Source organism: Carex rostrata, chromosome 27 (genome assembly GCF_964058835.1).
Source record: "Carex rostrata chromosome 27, lpCarRost1.2, whole genome shotgun sequence".
Taxonomy (NCBI): Eukaryota; Viridiplantae; Streptophyta; class Magnoliopsida; order Poales; family Cyperaceae; genus Carex; species Carex rostrata.
In genome coordinates, this window is record NC_135944.1 from 4,544,317 (window position 1) to 4,557,934 (window position 13,618).

At 33.3% G+C, this 13,618-nt stretch overlaps 2 protein-coding genes across 2 annotated transcripts in view; both read right to left on the bottom strand.

The window, feature by feature from the left end:
• Positions 1-2,483: 2,483 nt before the first annotated feature.
• LOC144544913 (putative disease resistance protein RGA3) overlaps positions 2,484-13,618 on the bottom strand; it is a 59,941-nt gene continuing 48,806 nt past the window's right edge. Inside the window, exon 3 of the mRNA XM_078293459.1 lies at positions 2,484-2,852. Coding sequence (XP_078149585.1) covers positions 2,643-2,852 — 210 coding nt within the window. The 3' untranslated portion in view covers positions 2,484-2,642. The remainder of the gene's footprint in view (positions 2,853-13,618) is intronic.
• Positions 2,884-13,618, bottom strand: part of LOC144544764 (putative disease resistance protein RGA3) — a 35,513-nt gene continuing 24,778 nt past the window's right edge. Inside the window, exons 2-3 of the mRNA XM_078293324.1 lie at positions 2,971-5,636; positions 2,884-2,887 (exon numbers count right to left, since the gene is read on the bottom strand). Of these exons, the coding sequence (XP_078149450.1) occupies positions 2,884-2,887; positions 2,971-5,630 (2,664 nt within the window). The 5' untranslated portion in view covers positions 5,631-5,636. The remainder of the gene's footprint in view (positions 2,888-2,970; positions 5,637-13,618) is intronic.

A 13,618-nucleotide genomic window follows, 5' to 3' on the forward strand; every position in this document is an offset into this window, starting at 1 on the left:
AGAAAGAGAAATGCAATCCCTTGTAAGACTACTAAACACCCGCACAAGAATCAACACAGCAATGAATGGAGGAGCATCTTTTCTCGCTTCATGCACCACTCTTCCATCCTCACTGTTGCAATCGAATCCTCAATGGGACAGCAGTATCCAAAACTTCTGGTACCAGTATCCTCACTATTAGTGACTACTGACAACATTTGAAAACCCTAAAGTATATCCTATGATTTTCTGAATAAATCGGAATAATCCTGTATAAATCGGAAGAAAATGTCGTTACCTATATCTCCTAAAGTATCCCCTACGATATCAAACTTTCTTATATATACATGAAGAAAATGTCGTTACCTATATCTATTCTGTATATCATAGTTTCGTAAGTCTACATTTGGCACCTAGTTGTAGAGAGAATATACCAGATATAATTACACAGATGAAATCCGATGGTGTTATACCTCGTATCTCCGCTTTTAATAGTATTCTTGATATACTTGCTACCGACTATGATAGACACAAGTTGTCGAAGGTGTTCGATGAAATGCTGAGTGCTGAGGTAGAACTGAATGAGGTAATCTATGCATATTAGCGAAAGCCTATGTCATGGCCCGGCTTTAAACTGTTGCAGAAAGTTACGTTGAGGCCCTAGAAAGGGTAAAAATGAGAAATAATTTGGGTTCGTGGGATGTTCTATGGTTGTCTTAAGAAGGTTAAAGAGTTAGATCGAAATTGGAATATGGTACAGCAGTTGCCTCATGTGGTACCAAAGAGTTACTTGTTAGTAACAGAGGCATTTGGAAAAGTCGGGTTGGTCTCTAATGCAGACGTAACTTGGGCCAAATTGAGAAGGTATAAAAATATAGATCAAACGAATGAATTGAATTCAATCTTGTCAGTTTATTGCTGGTATGGGATCATCGACAAATCAATGGAGATTGGCAAGGAGATGGATGCAAAGGTTGGATATATAGCATCCAGATACTTCAAAAGTTTATAAAAATCACTCAATTTCCCCTTTAATTTTATCCTTATTTATAATTAATTGCTCTAGCATCCAAGAGTTGACACTTATAACCCTTTAATTTAATTTTTCTACCATGAACCCAGAGCATTAAACTGTGACTAGCTTTTGTATGAGGCTATTTATTTGATTCTTTCTCATTTGTACGGGACAATCCAGATAATTAAGTTTTGTCAATTAATGCTTCTGAAATGTGAACTAACAATACTTGAGATTAGGTCAGAATTTTCCCAAAGAGGTTGTTTAATTAAATCAACAACATGAGAAATAAACTTTACACTAAGCAAAATTCATATATTTAAATACAGAAATTATTCCAATGATCGATGATTGGAATAGTTGCCATTTCAATTCATGGATATAGGAAAATAAGCAGACTACTTAGATATGGACAACTTTAGAAATACAATAGTTATGATTAAAAGACTAAACTCGAAGTCCTTGAATCCACACAATGATGTCTTGTTATTAATACAACCATCCCAAGTGGTTTCTTTTTTTATTAATACAACTGTTCTCAGGGCAATGCCCGGCAAACTTAAAAAAAAAAAAAGGATTGGTCCAAGAGTACATTATCAGAAATAGTAATTAAGCTGAAGTGTGATAATACGAATGGCAAGGGGCACGTGGTAGCACACATACAAACACAAAAAGAAGCATTAATTGTAACACAGATTACCAGAATAAACTAAACAAATAAACTTGTAATGTTTTAACCAATTTATTTTGATGAATCAAGAGCATAAATCTGCAGAGCACAACAACCATGCACCATGCAAGAGGGAAAGACATCAAGTCTGAAATGAATAAAAGGAGATTGCATTATTTATTAGCGCATCATGTACATGAAATAAATTCTGATATAGCATTGCACATCACATCCTATCACTTTTGGACAAATGTGTGCTTCCTATTTACTTTATTATGGCCTGAGTTGCACAAATTATAAGCTATCTGTCATGCTGTAAATTCTAGTACTTTCTGTTGGTATAATTATGTATGATACAAATGTAGTTTGCATCAGTATTTCCATTTCTCAATTATGAAGGTGTTATGTGCAATCTCGACTTCTTATTGCAAGGGAATTAAATTCAAATATACTCCGGAGATAATAATGTCTCAAAGATTTTGAATCAGATGGATATAGCACCAAATACCTGTTAAATTAACCTTCGCGGGAGCTAGAACCAATTCGGTCTTTAGCGGCTGATTTTCTTGCCCTTCTTGTCCTTCTGTTCCTATCTCTAAGCAGTTCTGCAATTTTAAGAAATGTTTGTAAAAAAAATAAAAATTATAATGAAGTTGGAAGTTGGATTAGTACGTTAGAAGAAGGTGAATATACAATTACATCAATTCTTGAGTGAAAATTTTATTTGTTTCCCCATAAAATTCTATTAGAAGATAAAGTTGTAGAAAATATTAAGAAGATCGGAAACAGACTGTCCTTTGTTGCTAACAAAAATTAGTAAACACCAAAAAAGAAAAGAAAAAGAACAATAGACTGTGCGATAAATATTAAGTTCAGTTATATTTGAAGGAAAATGAATGAGTCTGTCAGCACAAAGTCACATAAACACAAGGCACCTCTGCTTTTGGATTTAGTTAAAATAAAATCAGTTCAAAAAAATCAATATATGCTTGATTCTTTTTTAATCAATGAAAACAGTTGTTCATATCTCCTGCAAAATATGTAATTACCTGATGGCAGTTTTCGATATATATCTTGACCTCCAGTCTCATCAAGCATAGGACAAACCCGAATATTGACTTCCTCTAGAGATGCAAGAAACTGGAGCCCCCCTAGCGACCATAAATTGGGACAGCTCCCCAAACACAGCTTTAATAAAGATTTAAGATTGTTTGTGACCTCAGCTGGAATAGATACCAAATGTTGGCATTCATGTATAACCAAAGTTTCAAGGGAAGTGAGGTTTTGCAAGCAACTGGGAATTGACTTTTCAAGGTCACCACAATCTCCCAGTTCGAGGCCCTTGACAGAGGGTGGTAAGACCATAGCATTTGGGCTTCTAATCTTGGGGCACCAATCAATCATCAGCTGCTCAAGCAATTCAAATCCTCCAAATAATTCTACTGACAGTGATTCCAGATTATAGCAACCCTTTACCTCAATATGCTTTAGCGCTGGAAGGTGATTTGGCTCCAACAAATTTTGAAGATTTTCTAGTTGAGCGCAAGACATAATGACTAATTTAATGATGAAACGAGGGAGGTGAGAGATAGTTGACACATTACATCTATCAAACTCAACTTCTGTTAAATTTGGCAAAAACTCTTCCTTTAACCAACTTGGTGATAAATTTCTACCTCGATAATCCTCTATTTTCAACATTTTGAGATTATGATGGGGACATAAACCATCTAGTACCTCCTTATAGTGATCTTCACTTCTGCTATTATGACAAGAAGCCCATTGCAATTCCAAACGGTTCATGAATGGTTTGTTGTTCAGTTGTGCTTCTTGAGCAGCTTCTTTGCTGGGAACATATTCAAGACCTTTTACACGAAGACATCCATTGAGTTTGCAAAAGTTCTTTAATATCTCAATTTTCTTATTACCGTTCGACAAGAAAACCGTCAGGTAGTTACATTGGATTGCTTTGACAATATTTTCAAAACGTTCTAAATTTACCACATTGTTGAATCCTTCGGAAAAAAGTCCAATATTTTTGCAATCCATCATATTTAGATACTGGAGGTTATAAAGGTTACAAATGGACTGTGGCAATATTTTAATATATGTGCCAGAAATATCCAGAAACCGAAGATGGTTTAGGTTCCCAATGTTATCGGGTAGCTTCTCAATTTTGCATCTTGCAAGTGATAATGATCGAATATTTGTAAGCGCATTGAACCATGCTTCTATTCCTTTATAGCAACAACTGTTAGGACCTACCTTTAGAGAAAGCAATTTCTTATAGTCGCACAATTTCTTTTGCTCCGTCAGTAATAATTTCTTTTCAATTACTGATGCATGACGTATATCAAGAGAGACTTTATGTTCAGAATGCCCATTATCTAAGCAAAAGCACTCATCTTTTGTAATAGATAGGCATACATCATGCATCAGATCATGAATCACGTATCTATCGTCTTTGCCGCCATGTCTCTGGAAAAATGCTCTCCTTGCAAGGTCAGCAAAGTAACCGTTAGCCAGAGTTCTCAATTCTTTGTCGTTATCTAGAGGTCCAATAAAACCTTGCATGATCCAAAACTCCGTTAACTCAGATTGGGTGAATTTAAAATCCTTGGGATAGAGTGAGCAAAACGAGAAACATTTTTTCAAATAAGTGGGTAAATATTGATAGCTCAATTGAAGTACCGGAAGTATATCATGTTCCTCTGTTTGAAATTCCCACATTTTACTATCTTTGATACGCATCCAGTGTTCAACATTTAAATTTGTTCTCAAAAGACCTCCGATTGTTTTGGCAGCAAGGGGAGATCCTTTTAGCCTTTTACAAATTTCATTACCAATAACCTCCAATTCTGGATTAATATTGTCTGATTCAGCAACCGGATCAAATGCACAGCTCTTAAAGAACTCCCAATAAATATGCTCTTCTAAACCCTCCAAATTTATAACACCTCTGGAGCCTATACTCCTGTCTGAAATTTCCACACATGCAGGAGACCTAGTAGTCACCAGCAATACACTTCCCTCACATGCTTCTTTCATTGGTGCCAAAACACGTTGCCAGTCCTTGCTCCAAACATCATCAAGAACTAACAAAAATTTCTTGGATTTTAATGCCTCTTGTAGAACCAATTGCATGGCATTTAAATTAGTAAGATTGCACTCTTTTGTAGTAACACTCTCAATCATTTCTTTAGTTAACCTTACCGAATCAAAATTATCAGAGACACACACCCACATAATTAGATCGAAGTACGACTTTACACTTTTATCATTGCAAACCATTTGTGCAAGGGTAGTTTTACCGACGCCTCCCATGCCTACTAAAGATAATACTGACACATTCCCTTTCTTATCCATTCTGCTGCTACTCTCCCCAATATATGAATTATGCATGCTCACTCTTTTCGCTCTCTTCCTTTTACAGGATCGAACTCCCATTAAACGGATCACTTTGTTGAACTCTTTATCACGCCCCCACACATTAGATATTTCAAGAAGTGTGCTTGTAATAGGTCTAGCAGTTGGGCTAAATTGGTTGGGATTTTCTGGTATACCATGACGGTCACAAACTTCTTTCATTTCATTGTAGACTTTCTTAAGCCTATCATGAACCCCTTGTACTTTGGTCGGGAAATCTCTCATCCAATTAGTCAAAAAATTTCTAATACCTGGGAAGCTCTTTTCAACTTTATTTTTCAATCTTTCATACTCCAATTCATCTACTATGCTTTCGGCATCATAGACGGAATCTTTAAGCTGGTAAAGGAGCTTGTCTATGCGGCCGTATTTAGGTAATCGCCAGCATTCGGATCTCTCGATTAGGCTCTGTGCCTCAAGCAGTGCATCATGAAGTTTTGAGATGTGACTATCGACATCTTTGCTACTACGCCAAGTATCAACAACAGATTGGCCAATGGTTGACACCAAAAATTCAATTGCCTTTTCCCACAATATCATTCTCCCCTGTTATAGTTATCAATCAAAAGGGACGGATCAGATAATTAAGTAGTGAAATAAGAAGCAAAAGTTTCTCTTTTTTATTTCACTCCACCTTCTTTGCAAGGAATTGAAGCAAAAGAAGTAGCTTTTCTAACAAAAGGAGGAATAAAATGGGATTTTCCCAATCAAACAAAGAGGAAAAACATAGATGTGCAATCTTTTTCCCTTTATTTTTTCATGCTTCAGGGAAGAAACACAGGAGAATGAAAGTTTAAATCAATGACGTCAGTAGAGACTCATCTTCTCGTCAGTAGAGACCTCCTAACGATCGTGAAATGACGAAGAAGAGGCAAGGAAGGAGATGGCGAGGGAGTAGCAGAGGAGAAGAGATCTGAATTGGGAGAGGAGAGGGAGCGGTCAAAGTGTTGGAGATGCAGTGGAGGTTTTCTCGGAGAGGAGAAAGTGTGTGAGGCTCCCCGGACTGCCGAAGGTGTCTCCGGTGTCCAACGGCTGCAGCGGGGAATAAGAATAGTATAATAGGGTAATATTTTCAGATTTTGCGAGAACTAACGGGAATATGAAAATATAGATATGGAACAGAGGTTCTTATTCTAGCGTATAGTAGAATAGAGAGGGTTAGCACATAGTAGGATAGAGATGGTTAAGACTAGAATAGAGAAGAATAATTTTTTTGAATGTTTTTTTCTATTTAAGTATTGTAAATATTTTTGTGGTTATTAATACAATCGTTAGTAGGCATTCAGGCCAATAACCTTAAAAAAAGATGAGATTGGATTCGTTTTACCTTTTTTTTTTTGTGCTGAAAGGAAATAACACAACATAAAGAAAGTTAATTAGAAATATGGTTGTGAAATTTAGAATCGGAATTGTTAAGTTCATCATCGAATCAGAATTGGCTGAATCAATGCGAATCGATTAAATCAGATCGGAAACTCATATTTTTTTCAAAAAAAAAAATTGTTTGTAATAAAAAAATAAAAAAAATAATCCATTAAAATATGTTAGCTCAACAAATTAAACTCAAATAATCCATTAAAATAATAAATTAAAATATTTAAAACTAAACAGGTAGCCTATAATTAATTCTCACATAGAGTAAAAAAGCAAACACATATAAAATATTACATATTTGATTAAAGATAACTTTAAAATGCCTATCAATATATCTTTTTAAATTAGATTATATAGAATTACAACTTGATAATACTAGTCTATTCTCATAATTTTTACAGAAAAAATAGAAATGTTACATACATATAAAATTTGATACTTTGGACAATAAAAATAACATTTATTTTGCAACAAAAATAACTTTTATTTTATAAATAAAGGAATTAGTCTTTTTTTAATATATATAAAAAAAAAACCATTTGCTCATGATTTTTTTATTACATTAGTGCAATTCATGTAAGAGGTTAAATAAACTTAAAATTGAGATGGCTCTAACCATAATATCACCAAAATTGGACCAAAATTCGGCCAATTATTTCGATTTAACACCGATTTTACCGGTTTTCTGTACATAACTTGTCCAGATAAGTCACCTCGGAAAAAATCGGCTTGCCTCTAGCCGATTCCATTCCGACACAACAGATTTATGTGTCCAAATCCTATAGATCTAATCTCTCAACAGTCAATTGATTGATAATTAGAACTATTTAAGATAATATAGAACGATCCAAAGTCACTTTGAACCATATATAAGAAATCAGAAGCTACAATGAAAAGAGATCAGAAGTCCATGATGGATCCGAGTTTTCTAACTCAATGAGGAAGCATTACAGAAACTAATTAAGCAAAGACAGAACTATAAATAGATATTATTTGTTAAGTAAATATAAAGCGACAAAATAGTTACCAAGTTACATAGTTACCAAGTCGCAACGATGTAGTATTCAATCAGAGGGGCATAGAGCCGAAGGCAGTGGCGTACAAAGCATACCAGGAAATGGGATTGTGGTTGAAGTATTGCTGAATGTATATGTTTCATGCTGTAATTCCTAATTCTTGATTTAATTCCGCATTGTAAGGACATGTAAGAGACTACTGTTATTAATTTTGATGCAATATACATGGCAGCTCCTGCCAGGTTCTCAAAAAAAAAAATAGTTACCAAGTTACATAGGAAAACAATTGAGTTGCAGGAAGCGATCGAGACCAAACCAAGCAGCTTCGCGTAGATACCTGCTTTCAGAGGAGATTAACTGGAATAACAAGAGAGTGGCTTCTATTTTCCGAGAGGTTGAGATATTTCTCCGATGATCAACAAAGAGTAAAAGTTAATAACAGTAGCGGGCTGACTCATGAGTGACCCTCCACATGGTCCGAAAACCCCAAAGTTTATGAAATTTATATTGGATGCAGTATCTTAAATTCTGAGTTTCTTCACAACGAATCCAAACCATTCAATCCATATTAGCACGAATATTAAAAAAAATATATTACATACGTCAGTCGGATTGATTCGAATTCTAATCGGAAGGTCGATATTATAAACAGAATATGCGAGTTAATGCAGAGCATGCAAACTTACGTTGATGATAATTTCCAGCAGACAACGCGTCATGGGTTCTACAGGTGCTCACAATTAATACATGCGCGTCCAGCATTTTTTCACTGTTCTGAATGCATGTGTGGGACAGAAATATTGGAAGGTTATGAATTAAGGCTGGAATTAATTTTTTTCTTTAATTTTTTATGTCAAATAAATTATACTAATATCTTCGTTTTAATTTTTTTTTTCTTAAATACATCCAGGATAATATCTGAAGAGTGGGGTTATATCTCTATTTTTAAAGTTCAAACAGTCAATTCAAAATGCTAAACATAATTTTCATACGAAAATGTATTTGCGAAACAAATTTGACATTTTTTTAAAATATTTTACTATTTTGTACATAGGTGATAACCATTCCTTTTGAATGGTTCACAATTTTCAAATCAAGTTATTTTCTATCAATCTAAAAGAAATAACAATTTATTAAAAAAAAAATATTGGTCTGCAAGTATATTTTCCTATGAATATTATGTTGAACAGTTCAGATCAACTATTTGAACTTTGAAAATAAAAATATAAATTCATAGCATATGTCGATCTTTAATATGCGGTTTATCATATAGTCTCACTCATATCTGAATGTATGCATTTACGTACAGATGTCTACTAGACATAAAATATTTTCTTTTTATATAAGTCTAACAGTGGAGATTTATTAATACATCAAACAACCTTCACTTTCTAACTTAATTACAAATGAAGGTGGTTGATTTTGTATATTCTAAGGAGAGAAAAATATTCTTATTGTAGTGATGTGTATGTTACAAGTCTTCTATGCTCTATTTATATTACAGAGAGCTCTTGAAACCGTTGTCTATATTCTTGAAACCGTTGTCTATAATTTTGTACCTTTAGGTTTATTCTTAATTCTTAATAAACTCTATTGTTATGCTTGATATAATCTAAGCTAGCTCTTGTTCGATGATGAGATTCAATCTGAGATCATTAATTTATTTTAAACAAAGATTATGAATGGAACAGCGTGAATCATGCATTTAGATGTTTTAGAAGAATTTCATTCCATTAAGGCTTGAACCTAGTCACAAAATATCAAATGAATAATGGAGCAGTTCTTTCGCCAAGGAAAAAAAATATATATTTGACCAGTCTTACTGAAAAGTCACAAAAGGCTGACGTCAATGTCAGTGCATACTAAATATAGGGATTCAAATTATGGAGCCGATATTTTGTTTCGGATCCAAAATATTTTATTCTTTTTCAAAAAATATTTAGTATTATTTCTGTTTTAGAAAAATTCAGGTAATTTTTTCTATTTTGAAAAATCACAGCTACTATTTTATAAAAATTCACAACACTCTTTGAGTGAGGCTATGGTACTATGCATATCACGGGTTGTTACCGTGCTACGGCTCTATATTCGAGTTTTCAAATCCTAACGGTCGATCCGAACCGTTCATCTTGTTCTCCATATTAATATGTTTTTGGAGACCAAATTTTACATTTTTTGAATTTTTTTTACTATTTTTTTAGATATTTAGAAAATCACCTGATATGAAAATTCTGGACCATCCAAAAACAGTGATTTTCAATAAATCTAAAAAAATAGTAAAAAAATTTCAAAAAATGTAAAATTTGGTCTCCAAACACATATTAATATGGAGAACAAGATGAATGGTTCGGATTGACCGTTAGGATTTGAAAACTCGAATATAGAGCCGTAGCACAGTAACAAATCGTAATATGCATAGTACCATAGACTCACTCACACTCTTTTGTTTCAACAAATACGTACCGATCCTTAATTTCTTTTCTTTATTTATTAGAGGATCCGGTACATTTCAACATATTTTAGATATTATTTTTGAGAATTGAATATGCGCGCATTCTCTTGAAAGAGAGACAAGTACTCGTGTCATTGAACCAAACCCAAAGTTCTTCTACCTTAATTCCTTGCTCAACAAGGCCACTAGTTTTGAATTACATTAGTCATGTGTGCCGGCACATGTTTCCGACACATCATGTATGACGGGCCGATTATCTTTTTAATATGTTGTAGTATCAAATTCAGAATATTTAGATGAAACATTTATAATAATAAAGACACATTATTTGATGAGACATTCGGCAGCAAAACATTATTAGAAAATTCTGACTTCATGAAAATAAAAGAAAATCAGAAGGCTGGACATGGTTTTGGTTTACACTGACAAGGTAGGACCCTTTTTGAAGCTCTATCAGGTACTGAACCATGTCCATTTTAAAAAAATGGAGTACCCTTTTCTTTACTAAACTTTACAAGCGGTCCCTGACCAATTCCCTACGTTTCTCAATTGAACTCGGTTGAGCTGTAGACCAATACAAGATTCTTCGGCGGTTCATGTGTACCAAGTTCAGGTCATCTCAAAGGATCATATTCTTCCTTCAGACTTTAAAGGAGGCGTCTAATTGTCCACAGTCTTTTGTCCACCATTTGTCCACAGCTTTGACTTGCGCGAATACTGTAAAATTACTTCTACATGCTGTATAATTATATAATATATCACATAAAATATATCACTTAATCACAAAACATCCAGCAACTATTTGAAGTGGTTCCATGATAGTTAGAAAAAGATTGCAACTTGCATAACATGACAAAATAAATGTACTTTCAAACTGTACTTTCGGAAATTACAGTTATAGGAAGTTATAGGCAATTAGAGTTAGTTATTAGCGGTTATTAACACTGGGTTGAATCTTGTATAGTGTAAAATTGAATATTGTATACTGTAAAATTGAATATTGTATACTGTAAAATTGAATCTTGTATACTGTAAAATTGAATCTTGTATACTGTAAAATTGAATCTTCTACACAGTAATTTACAATTGAATCTTGTATACTGTAAAATTGAATCAGCAGAACTGTAAAATTGAATCTTGTATACAGTAGAATTTTCAATTGAATATTGTTCGAATGAGTAAGAAGCCTTTCTATCATCTTTTTCTTCCCAGATTTTCACAAGATGAATACTGTAAAATTACAAGATGAATACTGTAAAATTACAAGATAAATACTGTAAAAATAACAAATCAATACTCCATATCGCATTTCTATCATCTCTTTCCTCCATATTTCCACAAGATGAATACTATAAAATGACAAGATGAATACTGTAAAATTAACGGGGCAATACTATAAAATTAACAGATCAATACTCCATATCGCCTCTCTATCATCTCTTTCTTCCAGATTTCCACAAGATGAATACTGTAAAATGACAATATGAATACTGTAAAATTAACAAGGAAATACTGTAAAATTAACATATTAATACTCCATATCGCCTCTCTATCATCTATTTCCTCCAGATTTCCACAAGATGAATACTGTAAAATGACAGATGAATACTGTAAAATTAACGGGGCAATACAGTAAAATTAACAGATCAATACTCCATATCTCATCTCTATCATCTCTTTCCTCCAGATTTCATTTGAAATGCTAGATCTGTTACTGCATATAACGAAAACAACAAATTCAACAGAAATAACTTACTAGATTTGAATTTTGTCGTGCTCTTCAACAAAAACAACTTCTATTCGATCGCGCTCCACGATCAATCGGTCCAATCCTTTTTCAGATATAACTTACTGACTTTCAGAAAGATTTAAGATATCGATCGATTTAAGATATCAGAAGAATAAGGAAATCGGAGAAACAACGAAAACAAGGAAATCGCCTCAGAAATTTTCAAATGAAAACAAGGAAATCGGAATAGATATCGGAAGATATCAATCGGAAGATATCGGAAGAAATTTTCAAATGAAAACAAGGAAATCGGTCCAATCCTTTTTCGATTGATTTAAGATATCGGAAGATATCAATCGGTCCAATCCTCATAAATTTTCAAATGAAAACAAGGAAATCGCCTCAGAAATTTTTAGCCGCTTTACGGAGAAGAAATCGCCTCAGAAATTTAAGATATCGGAGAAGAAATCCTTTTTCAGATATCGATCGATTTTTAGATTCAGAAATTTTTATCTCCGTAGGAAAGAAATCGCTTCAGAAATCGGAAAGAAATCGCCTCAGAAAGGAAACAAGTTGATCGGAGAAGAAATATTTTGAAAATGAGAATAGAGGCACGGAAGGAAAGTTAAATAGGCGGAGTAAGTGGTTAGAAGTGGGGACCGGTGTCCGTTAAATTTAGTTAAACACGGGATGGATAGCGCTGTGGACAAATGGTGGACAGAAGGCTGTGGACAAAAACCTTTTCTCGACTTTAAAATACCTAAAAAAGAAACGGCAAAAACGCAGAAATTAGAAAGAGAAATTATGTGCAGACGATTCGAATAAAATTGACATCTCACGGAAAATTATGGTTAGTAGGTTTCTATTTAATACTTCAACAATGGTTTTGTGATAACATTTTGCAATTTATATTGGCCTTCATCTAACTCGATTAATTAGTTTACAATTATTGAGTTTTAACCATTTTGTATTTGATCATAAATTATGGATTCAATCTTCCCTCATTTGATTGAATTAAAAATCTCTTTCGAGAAATGAAAGAAATTATAGAACTACTTGGGCCAAGCCCAAAATAAAAGCTATTGCTTAGGAAATAATTATATGTTAATTATAGAACTACTCGTCTTCTCCAGTTAATTATTTCCTTACTTATTACGGCTGTAAATTATGAGTCTGTATGTAATTAGTTTGACCATGCAGTAAATTATTTTAGTAGATGAAGAATCAATGTTAAATTATTTTATTATTCTAGCTTGCAAGTATCGATCGTGTATATATATGATTAATTATATTTAAGATTGAGTCACCGATTTATAATTATGCCTTCTCTATAATTTTAGGTGACAGGCACAGGGATATTAATTAATATTATCCTGTCAATTAAATTCTCAAAATCCAAATACAATTTGCTCATATTTGATTTCAAAATTTTCTTAGTTCCATAAATAATGTGTATATCAACATTTATTTATTTTGCAAACATTTTCAGCTACTGAATTTATTACGTTTTAAAACCGCAGTCATGATTAAGCATTATCATCTCTGTCTATGATGTTGATTTCTCTGCACAAAGTCCGGTCAAGTTGATTTCAGAGAATCAAATCTGGAAATTTCATAAGTGGAAAACATAAGAAAGATTTTTTTTTTATAAAAAAAAAAACAGAAAACAAAGCATATAATACAAGGAAGCATATTACAAATCATACATAGATCTTTCTGCCCCCCAAACAATTATGAAAGAAAAAGTTACTAACACAAATTAAAAACGATAGATTATATGCTGTAGCTCAGGTGGCAGGTTAACCTCTGTATATTGAGTTATTTCGATGTATGTAAGCTTTGGCATGACCCTTAATTCCTTCACTCTACCATCAATTAGTTTCAAGTGTTGAAGCACAAGGAATCCTTCTGAACATATTATTGGACCCTTGTATTGGACACCAAATAAATACATAAT